At 38.3% G+C, this 21,933-nt stretch overlaps 2 protein-coding genes across 2 annotated transcripts in view; one reads left to right on the forward strand and one right to left on the reverse strand.

Moving 5' to 3' along the window:
* The window catches only part of Sipa1l1 (signal induced proliferation associated 1 like 1), a 355,392-nt gene that overhangs the window by 308,983 nt on the left and 24,476 nt on the right, over positions 1–21,933 (reverse strand). Inside the window, exon 3 of the mRNA XM_026401335.2 lies at positions 2,499–2,591. The gene's annotated coding sequence lies outside the window, so the exon portion shown is untranslated. The remainder of the gene's footprint in view (positions 1–2,498; positions 2,592–21,933) is intronic.
* On the forward strand, positions 10,885–12,049 carry LOC113180130 (heterogeneous nuclear ribonucleoprotein A1). Its single transcript, XM_077799763.1, has one exon. The coding sequence runs from the start codon at positions 10,939–10,941 to the stop codon at positions 11,899–11,901; it is 963 nt and encodes a 320-aa protein (XP_077655889.1). The 5' UTR covers positions 10,885–10,938; the 3' UTR covers positions 11,902–12,049.

Below are 21,933 nucleotides of genomic sequence, written 5' to 3' on the forward strand. Positions count from 1 at the left end.
ACTCACTTCACAGAGCTGAAATGAAGGGTAAATGTAACAATATATGGAAAAGCCCATTAAAAACAATCAAATGTCTGGTGAAATAACCTAAAGGAATTGTGTTTGAATGAGTAAACAATATTCTAAATCTTCTGTGTGCCAGGTAGGTCCTCAGTCAGGACTGAGAGAAAACATTACCCTCAAGAAGACGGGAAACCACCAAGTCCTCGAACTACTGCAGAGCACTGGGAAGAGGCACAGCAATGGCACAAGGATGGCCATGATGATAAAGAGCCTCAGGAATTAATAGTGTAGGCATAATAGTGGGAAGAAAGTTTAGAAAGGCATGCGCAGGAGACCCTTGAGCTAGACCGAGCACATCACACTCAGGCTAGAAGACAACACGGAAATGATATGCTATAGGCCATATCATTCTCAGAGGTTCTCAGAGAAGTCTCAGGACCCCAGGGAATTCTTGAGACCCTCTGAAGGGTCTGCAAGGTCAAAACTATTTTAATAATAATACTAAACACATAACCACCCCAAACTAGAAACAACCCAAATGTCCTTCAGATGGTAACTGCAGTATGATGGAACAGGTTATTGGTGTAACAACACAATTAAATCTCAATTGCATTATGTGAATGAAAGAAGCCAAATTCAAAATACTACCTCTATTATAACTCCATCTATATGATATTCAGAACAGGGAAAACTATGGGGACAAGAAATAAGTTAGAGGGGACTGGCTCTGTGGTAGGGGAACATTCTGGGGAGATGGAAATGTTCTATATTTTCATTGTGGTCATACAACCATGTGCATTTACTGAAATCCACACAGAACTATACACTAAAAAAGGTGGGTCTTGCTGTATATAAGACCTTGATAAATCTTACATTCAAAAATAATGTTACTTGCTATTTCACTCTCATTCTCTCATGAGTGTACAATGTTTTCCAGAAGCCCCAAGATTGTGCCAGTGTCATCACCCTGCAGCAAACACATATGTACTTATACATTCTGATATTTTTCTCCATTTTAATTTCTAATACAAGTAAATTGTGATGGACATATAATAGACATATACAAAAAGTCTCGTAATTTCTCATTCACTTAACAATATAAAGAGTTTCTAAGACCAAAAAGTTTGAGAACTACTGCTATGGTGACAGGGAGGCCCTGGAGTGTGAAGAAGCAAGAAGAAGAGTGTAAGAAGTTACTATAGGATCTGAGTAAGGGCAATCTTGGGATGGATAGAAAAGAAATTAGATCCACATCACCTGGTTCTTGCTATAAATTCCAAACCAGTTTCTCTCTACTGGGCTCTCTCCTTGTTGGTATATTATAGTTATGCAAACTAATTTCTGTTCACTGGTGTATAATTAGGAAGTGTCTACAAGAGTCAGTGTCTACAAGAGTCCTCCTACAATGCATTATTGAAAAGTAACTTTTAGACTACTTCATTCATTTGCCACTGTCCTTCAAATGATCCCAACAATTTTAAACTTTACATACTCTAAAATTGAAAAGTAGCTCTCCTATAGAAGTACAAACACTGGTGAGTGAATCAATATCTCATGATCACTTAGATAAATTCAGCAATTATTTTAAAAACTGGATACAGGTTTTCACTTGTATCCAGGAACATGATAACAATCCCAACTCAGCACAATTTTTTCTATAAAATGTGGTTTTCTGGACTAATGGGGAGGGAGATGTTTGATTGTTTCTGGTACAATTACCTTTCTACGTGGGGAAAATTCATTTCTAAATACTAGTCTTATTAATTCCAAAATATTTGAGCATAAATCTTTCTCTGTAATCCCCTTGTGTCCAGAACTGTTTACAGTACTTTGGTATGCCAAAGAGGTAGAGAAATTATTTTTAAACCATCCATTTGTTAAGCTTTAAATAAATAGGAGATAGATAGATGAAGGGATGAATGGGTGATAGATTGGTCAATCAATCAGGCGACAATAGATGACAGGTATTAGAATAAAGGATGATTCTCACACTAAAAAAAATTTAAAACAGTTTTAAAGCAATTTTAAATGAGTATGAATATATGTGTTTGTGTTTGGTGTTTTTGTTTTTGTACCAGGGATTGAACTCAGGGGCTCGCAACCACTGAGCCACACACCTAGCCCTATTTTGTATTTTATTTAGAGGCAGGGTTTCACTGAGTTGCTTAGTGCCTCTCCATTACTAAGGCTGCTTTTGAACTTGCAGTCCTCCTACCTCAGCTTCCTGAGCTGCTGGAATTATAGGCATATGCCACCACACCAGGCCTGTGTGTTTTTTTTAATTGCCATTGTATACTGTTTCTCTAATTGTTTCAAGTAGTCAATCACATTGATACCTCTTAGCTAATATCAAACAGATGAGAATCTGTCTGGAGAATTCAAGTTACTACCATTTTTAAAAATTCACCTATACTTCTATTCCAGAAATCTGAGAACTTAAGAGTTCTGCCAAAGTGGCTATATATTATCAAGATCAAGTAAAATCAGATCCTTACCTGAAAGTATAGTCCTTTTGAGTCTACCTTTATAAAAATCTTGGAAATTAGGTTACGGTCAGTACTGTAGGAAAGCCAAATATGAAATTTCACCTATGGATTAAAAGGGAGAAAATAATTAATTTAAAACACATGCACAAGATAAAATATCATTTAATCAAAGACAAAATTTCCAGACACTTTTTAATGCCAAATGGTTTCTACAAGAAACCTGTTTTCTGTGATTCAAATCCAAAATGGAAAACGTGGGTGGTTCTTCCTGGCTTACCATTCAGAGTCAGCCAACTGGCTGGCAAAGTTTCCACACAGCTTTAGCTCAAACTCTAGCCCGACTTCTGCCCTCATACTGCCACACCTTAAAAGAAATGAAAGAGGAATATGGGCTCTCTTCAGCCTCAAAGTCAGTCTTTACCAGGAAAACTTTCAATCATTTGAATAAACTACATCAAGTTTTTCAAAACTTCAAATCCAGAAGATATAGAAAATAATGAGAGCTAAACTCTCAGAATAATTCAAGGACTTTAAAGCTGTCTCTAATTCTGGAGCTATGGTTCCTGGTGGTGGTTGGTGGTGGTGCTGTGCAATGCTGGAGAACAAACCCAGGGCCTTGGGCACGACAGACAAGCACAGAACTGTGATTTCTAAACAATGACAAACAGCTTTCTTAGATACTAAGCCTCAATAACAACTTAAATGAGGAGCAGGAGCTTCCAGACAAGTTATCTTAACACAACTGCACCTCTTCCCACCTACTGGGCACTCACCATTTGACAAGACACACCTGCCAACAGGTAGTATCTCTGAACTTCTAAACACATGGCTCTACCAGGATAGGATGTAACTCCAATCTGCAGGATATTTCCACAAATGCATGTAGAGTTGGTAAGCTAGCTAGTGTGTGACACAGACTTTAACTGAAAACAACACACCACAGCATGCCTTCAGTGAGATAAAGGTCACAGGTGCATGACACCAGGACAGTAAAGCAATAGTACCCAGACTACTGCCCGCTAAAACTGAAAACCTTACATCAGTGGAAAAGCTGAAAACACAAGACAATAAAAATTCTGACAAGGACTTTTAACATTAATATAAGGATTCCAAGTAACCAACTGCTCAAGGATAGCTACTCTCTGTTCCCAAAGATTCCAGACCCAATCTGAAAACTGCTCATGTCTCAGCAGGCTCTTTCTCAAAATTCTAAGAGGCTTCATACCATTCACCTGCTTAGCAGAAAAAGGACCTCCATGGGCCCCTGGTAATGGCTTTGCATGATGATTCCTCTGCTAGTCACACAGGGAAACCCACTGCCTAGGCCACAGTGACGGCCACCCACCTCCAAGAGATCATTTCAAGGGAACTTTCATATACAGATACTAAAATATGAACAATGCACACCATTTGTACATTTGAATTTTATTAAATATCTATATGGTGCAACTAAGTCTATCATAAGCAAATTCAGATCAAAAGACAGTCCCACTGTACTCCTCCTCCTCCAGCTGGGGACACCTGAAAAGTTTTCACTTCTTAATCTTTTCTATAAATTGTTTCTTTTGCAATACATTGTTAAATGAGATGCTTGTCATGCACCTGAGGTGTACCTCTATTTTAATATGCTGAAAAATACAACTTTTGCAATAGCAGATCTAACAGTAGGTGCTCTAGGTTGGCAGTCAGGAGGTTTTGGTTTAATTTTATCTGTAAAGCTGAGGGTATTGCAGTGGTAATGGGATGTTGCAATCACTCTTCCAGTTCTAAAAGCACATGATCTATATTTGCTCATTCTATGCCTAGTTGTGTATTTACCATAATGCCCTAAAACTCAGCTTAACTAAATGAAAATTTTCAGATAAAACACAGATCTCCAAACAAACTCATAATCGTTCCCTAGGTCATCTCCTGGCTTATATGCTCCTTTCCTATTAAGAATCCTTTAGTGAAAATATGTGATAGAATTAGTACCAATTCTGCCATTAACTGGCTGCATGAAAAAAGGCAAGTCATTTAGGCTTTGAACTTAAGTTCATATAAAAAATGTATTTGATTTTCAAGTTTCTTCCCCTCTCTTTGGTACTGGGGACTCAATGCAGGGGCACTGAGCCACATCCCCAGGCCTATTTTGTATTTTATTTAGAGATACGGTCTCACTGAGTTGTTTAGCGCCTCACTTTTGCCAAGGCTGGCTTTGAACTCATGATCCTCCTGCCTCCTGCCTCTGCCTCCCGCGCATGCGCCACTGTACCAGCAATTTCCAGGTTTCTTAACATCGTTCTAAGATATCATTTACCACCTTTATCCCCCTTGAATACTAAATGTCAAATATATCTTTAAATAATAAAAATGAGCATTTGTAAACTATCTTAATGCCTCAGAACTGAATTAAGCTAAATGAAAATTTTGAAACATTATAGACTTAATCTTCATTTAAGTGTTTTCATGTTTTAGCTCATCTGTAAAGGGTTAAATTAACAAAAAGAAGTGTACTGGCACATTGGGATGACTCTGCTGAAGTATCTTCCAATTTCACCAAGAGATTCCTCCTGCTTCCCTCTGTCTTCCTTCCTCATCCCTTCTCCCTCCTCCATCACCCCATACTTTGAAATTCAACTTTTGTGGCCACAATATTAATAGTGAAAGTCTTTTACACCAATTATATTTAAAGGCAGCTAAGTGTTCAAGTCTATATCTGAGAATCTTTGTGTTTTTAACACTTAGTACTCCACATGTTAATGAGTTTTACATCTGAGTTCTTTATTTATTGCCAAATACAGTGATCCCAGAAAACTAGACATCACAAGTCACACACAATTTATATGCTATTCACACCAACTGATGAGTTTGCCATTCATAATAAATTAATGAATAAAACAATCACTGGAAATGAGAATCTGTCAATTTACTAAAGAAATCCTAAAAAAGAGCTGCTTTTATCAAGTCATTTATTTAACACATATTTATTCTCTACTATTTATTCCTGATGCTGGGAATGCACAAACTGACCAGTCTCTGCCTTCAAAAAGCTCCTATTTTAATGGAGGAGATACACAGTAAGCAGTAAAGTTAATAGACAAATTATTTGGGGAATATATACACAATGTTTATAAGAGACACTGCTATTGGAAAGAAAAAGTGCAGGACAGCAGTGCATGAGGGGCAGGGGGGCTACAACATTAAGCAGGGGAGGGCTAGAGTAAGACTCACTGCAAAGGCAGCATCGAGCAAAGATGTGAAGCACATGCCAAGTTAGCTAGGCTGAAGTTCCACAGTAATTCTTAACTACTATTGACTATGCATGTAATGGCAAAAGCCTCAGCAAAAGAGTTGTGTCTGAACAAATTCATGAATCGCCCAGAAGAGTAAACAGAAAAGTACTACGCAGCTCATTTTACCAAGGAAAACTTACATCTTCAATTAGGCATGTGCGGTGTGCTTCCCCCAAGTGTTGTTTTGAACAGTTCTTACTTCTGCAATTCATTTTCCTCAAAACTCAAGAACAAATGTCTAAGTGTTCATCTGTTACATAAAAGACCACCAGTGTTATCCAACCAACATCTCCACTAAGACATCCTGACTATTACATCCAGATTCAGTTCTCAGTGTGGGGCTCCAGCAGGCACTGAGGCTTCCTTGCAGTGTGGAGAAGTTCTACTCCCCTGCGGGCAGGGAGAACAGGCTATGCAACCAGGAAACCAGGAGGCCTTACCACCTACCAACAACAGTCTTGAGCAAATCACTACACCTCCTGGGCTTTGGCTTCCTGAACTATAAAATCAGGGTACTAACTACATGATTTCTAAGGCCCCTGTAGAGCTAAGTTTATATTAAATAAATAAAACCTATAGGGGCTGATGATGTGGCTCAGAGGTAAAGTGCTAGCATGCACAAAGTTCTGAGTTCCATCTCCAGCACCACAAAAAAAAAAAAAAAAAAATCTTTTTAATTATTTAATTTTTTTTACTCTAGAAAAACAACCATATATTCCCAGGCACAGTAGCATATGCCTGTAATCCCAGCAACTTGGGAGGAGGATCATGAGTTCAAAGCCAGGCCCTAAGCAATTCAGGGATATCATGTCTCAAAATAACAAAAATAAAAAGGGTTGGGGATGTGATTCAGAGGTTTAATTTCCAGTACAGAAAGAAAGAAAGCCAGCTAGCCAATCAGCCACATATTAAGTTTGCTTTGTAACTCTGCTATCTCCCACCATCACACATTCATACTAACTTATTCTCCTAAAAACAGTAATGAGTTTATGCTGACCTACTGATAAAATTTCTGATCTCTGATCAAAGGAATAAATTCACAAGAATGGGTCTTGATTTGCAGTGTTATCTACTAATTACAAAAGAATCTAAAACTGTTCTTGTCTTTGTCTCTTTATCAATACAATCTTACTAGATTAACAGAATTCTAAAGTTATACAAGCATGAAACCACTGGGGTTTTCAGCACTTTATACACTATTCCCCAGTATAAAACTTTGTTAAAGATCATTCTACATAACAAGTATAAGGGTTCAATACTTGGTACTACAAAAAAAAAGTAATATATAATTTAATTTTATATTACTGATTCCTAGATTACTTACAATTCCATTACTAAAATTACTATATTATTTTAAATAAGTACTATAATGAGCATCTGTTATATTCATGGAGTTCAGCATTATCTTCATTCCATTTTCACTTCAGTTTCCTACTATGTGAAGTTCACCTTCCCAATACAGAATTTTAAAGTGGAAGCAAATAAACAAGTTGGGAGTAGGAGGCTTATGTTTCCTGCCTTCCTCGCCCTGCAGTACAGGCAGATGTGTAAATCAGGTGCCTTTACCCAGACACAACATGTGGAACTCCTTCAGAACAGAGTCATGTGGAAGCAGCAGGGTGGCAAGGTGTGCAGCACCCACTTTGCTAAAACAAAGAGTTGGGGAGATTCTACTGCTGGTTTCCTGATTTGGGAATTCTGACCCTGGCAACTCCTTGCCAGGTCTACTGTGTGCTACTGACAAGACTCAGAAACTCAGTCTACAGTCTCTTTCTTCAGCCCTCTAGATGATTATCCAAACTAGCTATCACCCTCAATAAATCATGGATTTTCCTATCTGTAACTAAAACCCAAACCAACACACCTAGCAATATTCTTTTCATTATTTCAACATAGTAAGAGGTGAAATGGAAACCAACATCTCCACAGAGAACACTCCACTATCAGCCAAGAGTTCCTGGTCTCCAGCCAGGGCTCACATCCACCATTGACACTGGAACCCTTCCTTATATAGAGTGCTTCATAAATTTCCCTTCTGCCTTGCAGGGAGAAGAAAATGGTTTTGCCTAACTAATTTTTTATCAATAAAGAGTGTGATGACAGTAATTTGGCAAAATATTTGAGAACAGGACATAATAAACATCATTTTCTATACCAGTTCAAGTTTATGGAGAATCCTGCAGAGTTAGGTAGCATTTTCGGAACATTCCCAAATTGCAGGCAAGGTGATCTAATGCTGAGTGTGAATGCCAAAATGATCAGCACTCTGTGCCAAGGCATAACTTAATTCACAAAGCAGCAGTGAACTTTTCACTGATTTTCTCCATCCCTCAGGGGACAATAGTCATATTAAAACCACTGACACATCAGGTATCTAAAATACAACACTATTACCCAACACCAAAAGCAGACTGAAAACACCGAGGAGTGATTATACATGTTAAAATTCTCTTTTGCTATAAAGACATTAAATGCCATAAAATCAGTTGGCAAAAATGCAAAAAATAATCAGCTATTAATAACACTGTTCTTTGAAGCAGAATCTTACAAAGAACATTCAGTGTCTGAATAATCAAATTACTCTGTGCTATCAAACTGCACAAAATATTTTTCAGGTAATACTCAAAGGCAAAACTTTCTAAAAGATCATTTACACACTTCTGAAGTCAATTAGTGTCACTGATACTCATACAGAAGGCATCTCAATGCTCTGCCAAATAGAAAGTAGGTGTTTAATTCAATGGCAAGCCCAAGTATGATTCAACCGAGTTACTCAAGACAAGCCTACTAATGTTAGTGCCATCTAAGCTCTGGGTCACCGAGCACTCAGAGCAGCTCTGCTTTTGTTACTATGTACCACATCTCCCACTCCTGCTGCTCTGGATTGCTGTTATCAAAGGCTTTACAGTGTACTTAGCTTTAGCACTGATGGTGGGGAGAAGAGGAAAGCAAAAAGTGAAAACGTAAAACTATATTTTCCCCTAAGGACAAGTCAAATCAATATGCTAAAGAAAACTTAAGAGTTTGGATACTCCAAAACAAAATTTTGGAAACAATCATTTCATTGAGTCTGTCAGCAAAGAAGTTACTAAAATGAGCATCAAGCTTTACTATGATTACACGTGTACCATATGTGTCCTTCCAATGCATCTGGCCCTCTCTGCCTTTTAAAGTATTTCTAGGCTAGCAATGACACACAGCCTATGTTGAAGTTTTTGTTTCTTACAGACTAAACTCAATCTTACTGCAAGCTTAAGGATATGATGCTCATTTATTAATAGTATCAAAATCAAAGGATACAAAAATACTAAAGTGATTCCCAAAATCGGTTTTAAAAACAATAACTGCATTTGTGGATCCTCAGAAAAATGGGAACAAAAACATGCTTGATTTTTTCATAAAGCTAAGTTTATCCAATTTAAAGGATTACCCTTTATTTTAACATTACACACTTCCTATTCTTTTAATATTCAAATAGCTTTTTGGGAGGGGTAAGAGAGGGTACTGGGGAAAACCAGGGGCCCTTTACAACTGAGCCATATCCCCAGCCCTTTCTATTTTTCATTTTGAGACAGAGTCTCACTAGTTTGCTCACAGCCTTGTTAAATTGCTGAGGCTGGCTTCAAACTTGAAATCCTCCTGCCTTAGCCTCCTGAACCACTAGAATTACAGGCATGCACCACTGTGCCTGGCCTTTCTTTATAACATGTTGAATTTTTTTTAATTACATCCATGAAATGCAAACACCTAAGTACCACTGCTCCAGATCTTCTGCACCTTCCCTTTCTCCAACATCCCAATGCCCCTTTTTCCAATCATTTATGCAAATAATAAAAGAAAACCAAACAATAAGGGCTGGGGTTGTGGCTCAGTGGTAGAGCACTCACCTAGCACATGTGAGGCCCTGGGTTCAATCCTCAGCACCACATATAAATAAATAAAATAAAGGGGGCTGGGGATGTGGCTCAAGCGGTAGCACGCTAGCCTGGCATGCATGCGGCCCAGGTTTGATCCTCAGCACCACATACAAACAAAGATGTTGTATCCACCGAAAACTAAAAAATAAATATTAAAAAAATTCTCTCTCTCTCTCTCTCTCTCTCTCTCTCTCTCTCTCCCCCCTTCTCTCTAAATAAAATAAATAAATAAAGGTGTTGTGTCTATCTACAACTAAAAAAAAATTTAAAAAAAAAAAACTAGGTGCTGTTCTGAATGCCTGAATGCCTCTCTTTCACACCTCACCTTCCAAACCATGAGCACCTGTCAGCTTTACACTCAAAAATACTAATACTCAACCACCTCATTTCTCACCACCAATAGGTCCAAGTCACCATCACCAATTTCTTGGAGTTTTACAACAGACTCAGAACTGGCCTCCCTACTTCAGCCCTGCCACGGCAGTCTACTCTCAATGCAGCAGCCTAGTGATTCTGTTAAAAATCAGGTAAGCCACGTCAATCTTCTGCTTAAGAACTCTCCAGGAGTCCCACCATACTCAGAAGAAAAGCCAAAGTTGTCAGTGAGACTCACAGTCTTGAGACCATCTGCTACCTTTAGGCCATTCTGAGCCCATCTCTGCTACCTGTCATTTCATTCTAGGGTCCTGGCCACATGGTCTTTTCTCCTCCTGTCTCCTTAGCCTAAAATGAGTCTCCCCAGATAGCTGCACCACTAGTGAGTGACCTTACTTCTTCAGGAAGTTACTCAAATTCCATCTTTATCTTTGTGGCCATGGAGCATGCAAAATTATCTTAAGCAGGATAACATTAAGAAAGTTGTAAAAGAAAGCCGGCAGCCAGGCATGGGGGCACACACCTGTAATCCCAGCATCTCAGGAGGCTGAGGTAAGAGGATCATGAGTTCAAAACCAGCCTCAGCAAAAGTGAGGTGCTTAACAACTCAGTGAGAACCTGTCTCCAAATAAAATATAAAATAGGGGTGGGATGCAGCTCAGCTGTTGAGTGTCCCTGAGTTCAATCCATGGTACCCCATCCCCCCAAAAAAGAGAAAGCCAGCAAGTAGAACATACTTGCAAAGCACACATCCAAAAAAGGACTCATGCAAAATATATAGTTTCAAAAACTTCCTACAAATCATTAAGAAAACTGGTATTGCTTTCTGCCCGTGGACGCCGCCGAGAAAGCATCGTTAAAGTCTGTCTTCCTGCTGCCGTCATGTCTAAATCAGAGTCCCCTAAAGAGCCCGAACAGCTGCGGAAGCTATTCATCGGAGGGCTGAGTTTTGAAACAACTGATGAGAGTCTGAGAAGCCATTTTGAGCAATGGGGAACACTCACGGATTGTGTGGTAATGAGAGATCCAAACACCAAGCGCTCCAGAGGCTTTGGGTTTGTCACTTATGCCACTGTGGAGGAAGTGGATGCAGCCATGAATGCAAGACCACACAAAGTGGATGGTAGAGTTGTGGAACCAAAGAGAGCTGTCTCACGAGAAGATTCTCAAAGACCAGGGGCCCACTTAACTGTGAAAAAGATCTTTGTTGGTGGCATTAAAGAAGACACTGAAGAACATCACCTACGAGATTATTTTGAACAGTATGGGAAAATTGAAGTTATTGAAATCATGACTGACCGAGGCAGTGGAAAGAAAAGGGGCTTTGCTTTTGTAACTTTTGATGACCATGACTCTGTGGATAAGATTGTCATTCAGAAATACCATACTGTGAATGGCCACAACTGTGAAGTGAGGAAAGCCCTGTCAAAGCAAGAGATGGCTAGTGCCTCATCTAGTCAAAGAGGTCGAAGTGGTTCTGGAAACTTCGGTGGTGGTCGTGGAGGTGGTTTTGGTGGAAATGACAATTTTGGTCGTGGAGGGAACTTCAGTGGTCGTGGTGGCTTTGGTGGCAGTCGTGGTGGTGGTGGATATGGTGGCAGCGGGGATGGCTACAATGGATTTGGTAATGATGGAAGCAATTTTGGAGGTGGTGGAAGCTACAATGATTTTGGCAGTTACAACAATCAGTCATCAAATTTTGGACCCATGAAGGGTGGAAACTTTGGAGGCAGAAGCTCTGGACCTTACGGTGGTGGAGGCCAATATTTTGCCAAACCACGAAACCAAGGTGGCTATGGCGGTTCCAGCAGCAGCAGTAGCTATGGCAGTGGCAGAAGGTTTTAATACTGCCAGGAAACAAAGCTTAGCAGGAGAGGAGAGCCAGAGAAGTGACAGGGAAGCTACAGGTTACAACAGATTTGTGAACTCAGCCAAGCACAGTGGTGGCAGGGCCTAGCTGCTACAAAGAAGACATGGTTTAGACAATACTCATGTGTATGGGCAAAAAAACTCGAGGACTGTATTTGTGACTAATTGTATAACAGGTTATTTTAGTTTCTGTTCTGTGGAAAGTGTAAAGCATTCCAACAAAGGGTTTTAATGTAGACTTTTTTTTTTTTTTTTTTTTTGCACCCATGCTGTTGATTGCTAAATGTAATAGTCTGATCATGACGCTGAATAAATGTGTCTTTTTTTAAAAAAAAAAAAGAAAAGTGGTATTTAATAATTAGATTAACTGAGATATAATTTGCAAACAGTGAAATTCACTTTTTAAGGCACAGTGCTTCCATGCATTACAACAGTTGCATATGGTTTTGCAGGCAACACCAACCACAATGAAGATATAGAACATTTCCATCATCCCAAAAAGTGGTATGAAAATGGCCAACAAATATGACAATCTGCTTACATGCATTAGTCTTTGGCAATGCAGCATTTGTACACACACAACCCAGAATAGCTAAAGTCAAATGGCAGGCAATACCAAATGTTGACAGGAACTTGGAGTTCTCACATGCTGCAAACTGGTACATATAAATTGATATAACCACTTTGTAAAACTTTCACTCTACCAAAGTGAATGTGCACTATACTCTATAGCCTAGCAACTCCACTCCTAATTATTTCCTCTAGAGATGACTTTACTAAAAAAAATACAAGAATGTTGAAGGCAATCTAGCCATTAAGCATAGGTGAAAAATGGTACACCGTGGTATTTATTGTCATATAATGTAATTCTACAGCAACAAAAATGAAAAACCTACAAATATTTGGAAAAACATGGCTAAATCTCACAAACACAAGGTTAAGTAAAAGAAAAAAAAACAAAGGACCATCATACACAGGGCTACATTTACATGGAGCTCAAAAACACACTAAGCTAATGCTTTGGGAGGAGGAAGGAACCAGGCCTTCCCAGGGGTGAGTTAAGATTCTGTTTCTCTTAATATTATCAGTATGCCATACTACCAAAAGTGACATACAGATTTAATGCAATTCTCATTAACATTCCAAAGACAGTCTTCAGAGACATAGAAAAAGCCATCATGAAATTCATCTGGAAAAATAAGAGACCAAGAATTGCTAAAGCAATCCTTATCAGGAAGAGTGAAACAGGTGGCATCACTATATCAGACCTTAAACTATACTGCAGAGCAATAGTAACAAAAACAGGATGGTATTGGCACCAAAACAGACTGGTAGACCAACGGTACAGAACAGAGGACACAGAGACTAACCTGCACAAATACGGTTATCTCATACTAGACAAAGGTGCCAAAAACATACACTGAAGACAACCTCTTCAACAAGTGATGCTGGGAAAAATAAAAATCCATATGTAGCAAAATGAAATTAATCCTCTATCTTTCACCCTGAACAAAACTAACTATTCAACTCAAAGAGGATCAAGGACCTAGCCATTAGATCAGAGACCCTGCGCCTACAAGAAGAAAAAGTAGGTCCAGATCTCCATCATGTCAGCTCAGGAACCAACTTCCTCAATAAGACTCCTAAAGCACAAGAAGTAAAATCAAGAATAAACAACTAGAATGGCATCAAACTCAAAAGCTTCTTCACAGCAAAGGAAACAAACAAGAACATGAAGAGAGAGCCTATGGAATGGAAGAAAATCTGCCACCTGTACCTCAGAGCATTTATCTGCAGGATATACAAAAAACTTAATACTAAATAATAATAGTAATAACCCAATCAATAAATGGGCAATGGAAGTGAACAGACATTTCACAGAAGAAATGCAATCAATCAACAAACATGAAAAAATGTTCAACATCTCTAGCAATTAGAGAAATGCAAATTACAACTATATTTAGATTGCATCTCACTCCAGTCAGAATGGCAATTATCAAGAATACAAACAACAATAAATGTTGAGGAAGATGTGGGGGAAAAGGCACATTCATACATTGCTTGTGGGACTGCAAATTGGTGTAACCACTCTAGAAAGCAGTGTGGGAAACCATTCGTGAACTACGGAGGGTCTTCTCTCAGTATGGTAGCCAGGGAGATGTAGGTTTGGCATTGCGAACTATCCATGGCTCTACCATGGAAATAGATCACCCAATGCACATGACCTTTATCTCTGCTCTGCTAGGAAGATACCTCGTAGTAGCTCTGGAGATGGGCATAAGCCATTGGGAACTGAATAGCCCACCTTGAACCTTGTTTAGTGAAGAAGATTCTACAGAAGGCCTTTGATGTTTCCCGATATAAATAAAGCAGGCACAGGCTCCATTTTGCCCTAGTATAAAAGCTCAATCTGTCCTTCCCCAGCTTTTGAAACTACTGTGTCCTGTGGGGTTTTTTTTTTCATCATTCTATTTTTCCTAGCTTTTATTTCTCAGCCAGTTCATTCCACCAAGGGGAACTCCATTTCTACCACCTGCAGAGATTCCTCAGGAAATTTGGGGAACCACCATTTGACCCAGTCTTCCCACTCTTCAGCACATACCCAAAGGACTTAAAATCAGCATATTATATTGACTCAACAACATCAATGTTTACAGCAGCTCAATTCATAATAACTAAGCTATGGAACCAACCTAGGTGCCCTTCAAAAGATGAATGGATAAAGAAAATGTGGCATATGTATACAATGGAACATTACTCAGTCATAAAGAAGAATGAAATTATGGCATTTGTCAATAAATGGATGGAAATGGAGATTATCATGCTAAGTGAAATAAGCCAAATCCACAAAACCAAAGGCCAAAAGTTTTCTCTGACATGCGAATGCTAACACACCATAAGGGCAGGAGGAGGGAAGGAAAGAATTTCTTTGGATTAGACAAAGGGGGAATGAACAGAAGGAGAGGGGGGTGGGAATAGGAAAGACAGTATAATGAATAGGACATAACTTTCCTATGCTTATATATGAATACACAACCAGTGTAATTCCATATATTGTACAATCACAAGAATGGGAAGTAATACTCCATGTATGTATAATATGTCAGAATACATTCTACTGTCATGTATAACTAAAAAGAACAAATAAAAAATTTTTAAAAAAAAGACTGTTTCTCAGTCTGAGTGCTGACCACAAAACTACATTTACTTTGTAAAAGTTCATCCCAAGTAACACATGCTTTTTGTACTTTTCAGTATGTTTCTTATACTATAAAACAAAGCTTATTTTTAAATATCACCTTCTCAATGACACTTGCTCCAGTAAACTTCACTAAAATTTCCAGTACCTCCAATATTTTACATCTTTCTTTGTCCCCTTAATTTGTTGTGTATTAAGTCCCCAGAGCCTAAACGGATATCTGGCAAACAGTGGATACTCAAATACAGAATTAATTGATTTATTAATTACACAGCATTGTCCAACTTACTTATGTCTAATTATTGTGTATTCAAGCCACAAATTCTTGTAGTTGGTGTATTTTAAACAATACAACAGAAGCTGTTCTGGTTGAACATTTCTCAATATGGTTTTGAGACCTCTCACCTGCCTAATCATCCCCTGGATGCTCAATTTTTTCCCATTTCCAGATCTGATTCTAACCAGTTTATATGTAGTATAACACAACACTGTGTATTAAATCTTTTTTTTTCTTTAATAAATGAAGCCTGAAGTTACTTTAACCTTTTTCTCAGTCATATCCACTTTACAGACTGAGTTTAGAGTTAAATAAAATCAACAGAGAAATTCAATCCTATTTATTTGTTTTCCTCACATTAAAACACAAATTAAGAAATATTAGACTGGGGGTATAGCTCAGTGGTAGAGGCTTTTCTGGCAATGCTGGAGACTAGGGTTCTGAACAGGAGAAGATGAGAAGGGAGAGGTAAAGAAATGTCCCCACCATACAATGGTGCCTTCGGTGACTGGTCGTAAATGAGGACTGTTTCAGGTATCTTCACTTATTCACACTGTCAATTTTAGCTCCCACAACACTGTTTAAAGCATCATTTCTCTACCTTTCCACCATGATTCCCCCAAGGTGACTTTAGGGCACTTTTTTCTTAATTGCCCTCCCTCACAGCTAATTTATTTGGTATTGTTTTGTAAATTCCAAATATGCAAGAAATGCTTAAGTATATTTACTATCGATTATAATAATAATATAATAATAATGTGTATCTAATGATACAATCTAAGCTTATTTGGACAGAGTCTATAGGAAATCGATTCGTTGGGAAAACTATATATGTGCTCCATGTTGTACTTGGGGAAAACTGTGTTCTCTTAATTTTTGAGCTCAGTGGTTCCTGAATGTTATCTAAACCAAAATTGCTATCTACATCATTAAAATATTCTACGTATTTATTTTTTTAAAAAAAAGTTAGTGTCACGGATATATTGTACATTGGATTATGCCTTTATTTATATGCACTGTGATTTTCTACACAAAATGAGTAATATTTCTGCCACCAGGCTCCTCCACAAACCCCACAGGGCCACTTTCACCTCTGAAATGCATACTCTGCCAAACATCACATTACCTTACATTTCTAATTTTACCTCCCATGTAAATTTGTCAACATAAGACCATTTTGATGAAAAATAAACCACAAATACAAAGTGACAGCATAGAATGAAATGCTTACCTCCCAGCTGATGCATAGCCATGCAATTCACTGTTTCCAGGTATACTTGTTAATGAGCTACAAGTCTACCTAATAATCACTTCACTCTGCTCCATCATTTTTATAAGAATAGCATTTTGTTACCACTTTGTTTTGTTTTGTTTTGTTTTGCCACACAGGGGCGTCCAACCCAGGGCTCCCTAAACATTTTGTTGAAATAAAAAATCAGCAGTCCTTCTTTCCCTTTCATATAATCTACTTTTAAAAGAAACAAGATTAGCAGAATGACATATTTTAGACTCTTCTAAAACCCTCTGGAATTTATTCCTTTCCCTGGCCTCCTGGAACCTACTACTATCTCAGTTCAGGGCTTCTGTAATTCCGAACTTCATTCTTTTAAGTTTCCTGATTCCCTAAGTTCAGATCAGTCCTTTTTATTTTCTACATTATTAACAAACTTTTTAAATGTAAATCTGATCATTCTTCTCCTGGGATATTTAAAATCTTTCCAGGGTTCCTCCAGGCCTCTAAAATAAAAGACTCAATAGCTTTGCATGATATGCAAAGCCTTCACTATAAAGCCAATAAACAATTATCATGAAGCCAATCCTCCCACTTCTAGAAATTATTTTCATAATCAACCCTCCCCCAGGTCTGGCAGAGTCTAGTAGAAATGTTCTTACACCCAAGCCTCTCTCCCCAACCTATCCCAATATCCCTTGGCTCTTCATATTTTAGAAGCATATTTTAAAAGTCTTCAAATACTTCCTATTCTCTTCCTTCCTTGCTTCCTTCCTAGTCACAGGAGCTCTTCAATACTAGCTTTCTAGGCACTATGCATACCTCTGGGGATTACTTGATAATACATGTTTCCCCCAATATAAAGCACTTCCAAAACTATGTGAAGGAAACACACTAAAGGATACTTATTACAAGCTGACCTCCTAAACTGGGAACCTGACATTTACAACCTCTGGAATTTGTTCTCTCCCTGGCCTCCTGGCACTTACTATCTCAGTTCAGGGCCTGTACCCATGGGCCAGCAGCACCAGGAACTTAAAAGGAATGAGAAACCAAATAAATGCATTTTTAAGTACTCAAACTATTCTGGCTCTTGGCAACCACTACCTCTTACTCTCAGCCCTATCAAATCACCTGTTTAAACAAACACTAGAATTCTGCCAGAAATCAAATGAAACTTAATCCATTTCCTTTCTTGGGGGGGGGGGTGCATTTCTTCTCTATCTTCTCATTCCTCAGTTTCCCAACTGGGCTTCCTCAGAAAACTATAGAGATTTCGGTATTCTGGGACGCAGTTAATTTAACCCTGGAGATTCTGATTAATGTTAAATGGGTAAGAACTCTCCTACCCTTCTGTTTGACTTTTCTTGCTAGAAAAGATAGCAGGACTATACTACAGCGCAATAGTAACAAAAACAGCATGGTATTGGCACCACAATAAACATGTAGCCAATGCTACAGAAGAGAAGACCAGAGACAAATCCACATAAATACGGTTATCTCATACTAGACAAAGGCACCATAAACATACATTGGAGAAAAAAACAGCCTATTCAACAAATGTTGCTGGGAAAACTGGAAATCCATATGTAGCAAAATGAAATTAAATCTCTCTCTCTCTCTCACCCTGCACAAAAATCAACTCAAAATGGATCAAAGACTTAGGCATTAGACCAGAGACCCTTTGCCTAACAGAAGACAAGGTAGGCCCAAATCTTCATCATGTCGGCTTAGGATTTGATTTCCTTAACAAGACTCCTAAGGTACAAGTAAAATCAAGAATTAACAAATAGGATGTATTCAACTAAAAATATTTTTCTCACCAAAGGAAACATCAAGAACATGAAGAAAGAGACTATCAAATGGAAGAAAATCTTTACCACACTCACCTCAGATAGAGCACAATATATGGGCTAAGGAACTGAACAGACACTTCACAGAAGAAATACAATCGATCAACAAACATAAAAAAATGTTCAACCTCTCTACAACTAGAGAAATGCAAATCAAAACTACTCTAAGATTTCATCTCACTCCAGACAGAATGGCAATTATCAAGAATACAAGCAATAATAAGTATTAGTGATGGTGTTGGGGAAAAAAGGTACACTCAGACACTGCTGGTGGGACTGCAAATTGTTCCAACTACTCTGGAAAGCAGTATGGAGATTCCTCAGAAAACTTGGAATGCAACCACCAATTGATCCTCAGCATATACCCAAAGGACTTAAAATCATCATATTACAGTGACGCAGACACATCAATATTTATAGCTGCTCAATTCACAACAGCTAAACTATGGAACTACCTTCAGCAGATAAATGGATAAAGAAATATATATATACACAATGTACATATACACAATGGAATATTACATATACACAATGTACATATACATTGTGTACATATACATATACAAAATGTACATTTACACAATGGAATATTACTCAGCCATAAATAAGAATGAAATTATGGCATGTGCCAGTAAATGGATGGAACTGAAGACTATTATATGATAAGTGAAATAAGCCAAACCCAAAAAAATTAAGGTCAAATGTTTTCTCTGATAAGTGAATACTGATCCATAAACGGGGGGTGGAGGGGTAATGAAGGAACTTTGAATTATGCAAAGAGGAGTGAGGAGATGGGAGGGGGTGGATGAGAATGGGAAGGATGGTGGAATGAGGTGGACATAATTACCCTATATACATGTATGATTACACTATCAGTGTTACCCTGCACCATGTTCACCCAGAGGAAGAGAAGTTGTGCTCCATTTGTGTAAAATATGTCAAAATGCATTCTACTGTCATGTAGAGCTAATCAGAACAAATTTTAAAATTAAGAAAAATAGTAATAGCAAAAAAAAGCAGGAAAAATAAGTTAATTACTCTGTACTTCCTTTTTCTAAAATTAAAGTGATCTAGCTTCTTTTTTATTCCTCACTTTGTTTTATAGGGTGAAAACTAATTTGTACACACTTTAATAAAGGTGAATGTAAATACACTTTATGACACAGCAAGTCCACTCTTGGTCATACACCCCACAGAAATGCATGCCCATGGGCACCTTGAGACACATACAGGAAATAATAGCTAAAAACTGAAGAGTGAAACTCAAATGTCCATCCAGAGTAGAGTGTACAAACAGTTGGATGTTCATAAAAAGGGAAATTTATAGAGCAACAAAAATTAACAGCAACAAGAAACACAAGGATGACTTTTACACAGTAAGCAAAAGAAAATGTGCTATTATAATCCCATTTCTACAAATTTCAAATCTATGTAAAAACTCATCCACAGCAATAGAAGTCAAAAGACTCTGGGGAAGAAGGAAGGCTAATAATAACTACACAAAAGTAGTAGTTGGGGGCTGGTAATGTTCTCTTTCTTGACACTACATTGTAGTTACTTATATGAATTCATTTTCTGATAATCTACTGAGCTGTACCTTTATGATTTTTGTACATGATATGAATCATACTTTTAAAAGTTTTTCAAAATCCTTATGGGTAAGATTCAAAATAGTGGATTAGAGAAAGGCTATATTTCTAGTTGCTCTGTAGTTCAGGATTCAAGCAGCAGAGTACTGCTTCTCAGCAAGGTGAGTGAAAGAAGAAATTCACTGAAATTCTGTACCAGTCAGTCTCTTAGAGACTCAGAAATTCCTGGGCACTGAACAAAGAACAAGAAAGAGTACATTGGAGCCAAGCTGGTTGTTGTAGCAGCAGCATCAGGGACACTGGTTCACCACAGAGGGAAGGGAGTAACATAAACAGAGACAGACATACAACAGACAAATCTGGCACAGAAAAACCTATAGAACAGAAAAAGCAGCCTGAACGTAGCTGATTCAGAGGCTGCACAGTGAACAGGTTTTAAAAAGTGCTCTGTGTTTTTCAATTTGGCATGAAGAGAGCCGAGGTGTTGCCACACTGTCCCAGCAAGCATCTATGGTGTGGTTTAGGGGTACCTAGCAGAACGTGAGTGAAACAGGAAAGAGAAGACTATACCCAGGGGATTCAAGATAGATACAGAAGGGAGTACAACCCACTCTGAGTCTGGTGGCTCATATGACCAAATGAAGAGGTTGGAAACCGAACAGGTAGGTGTGATTACACTCAGGGATTAAGCCTGGGAAGGCTGTATTCACAGGTAGTGGAATGTTCAAGACCTGTGAGGGCTGGCTCCCCTGCCCTGCAAGTAGAATTCTTAGAAGGCTCTGAGATCCAGATTCCCAGCAGAGATGGGCATCCCATCTACCTAGGGATGTGTGTTGATCTAATCTCTCCAGAACTGATACCCACGAGGAAGTCCCTAAGGCCCAGATGAACTCCCCACTCAGAACTCCAGAGTAGTCCACCTTGGGAATGCCTTCAATCTTGTCTATATAGATAAAACTTCAATCAACAGTCCTTCCCATCCCACCCTTCCTTATAGTGTTGAGGAGGGAAGCTGAAAGATACCTCAACCAGCTTCAGTTTTGGGTCACCTCACCTGGCAGGCCAGTGAGCAACACAAAAAGAGAAAGGGCTTAATGATCCCTAGATCCTTTGTACTCACTCACTTTCCCTCTCTCTCTTTCTCTCTGCATATAACCAAAGAAAACATGGAAAGGACATTGAAGCATAAGTGACCATCCATACTGACCGATAGTTTTGACCACCTCAGTGGAGACAACTCTTTAATTTTTCATTAAGAAAAATTTTTTATGTTCTTGCTGAGCTGATTCATGAATATATGTAACATGTACAGATCTGCTTTTTTCTCACTGTTGTTATTTTTCCTTGTCTTTTGAGGATTAGGGATTTTGTTTATTTTGTTTTTATTTTTCTCTTTCTCTCCAAAATCTCTTGTTCTTTTTCTCGTTAGTTTCTTTTTTACTTATTCTTCTTCTCCTTTATAACCATCACTCTATAACCATCTTCTGCTTTCACTCTGTTCACATTTTGAACATTCTACTTTCTTTGACCTTCCTAATGCATTCTTTTCAATTACTAACTGAATTTTTACCATCTTTTAGAAATATTTAGTTTATATAATTCCTGACCCATCATTCATGTTGTTGCAGTTATTTAGTACTGTGAATGGTACAGTTGACACCTGCTGTTTACTTTAATGCCAGATCTAGCACACACAGCTATTTATTGTTTTTGCTGTTGGCAATTGCTGACCATACCATTCCTGTTTGTGTGGTAATTTTTATTGCGGATGTCAGACTAGGCACCAGGGATTAATTTTAGTGCTGTATATTGTTTGCTTCTATTATCACTATTGTTCATTTTCCCTTTTTCTGTGAGGT

Source organism: Urocitellus parryii, chromosome 6 (assembly GCF_045843805.1).
Source record: "Urocitellus parryii isolate mUroPar1 chromosome 6, mUroPar1.hap1, whole genome shotgun sequence".
NCBI lineage: Eukaryota > Metazoa > Chordata > Mammalia > Rodentia > Sciuridae > Urocitellus > Urocitellus parryii.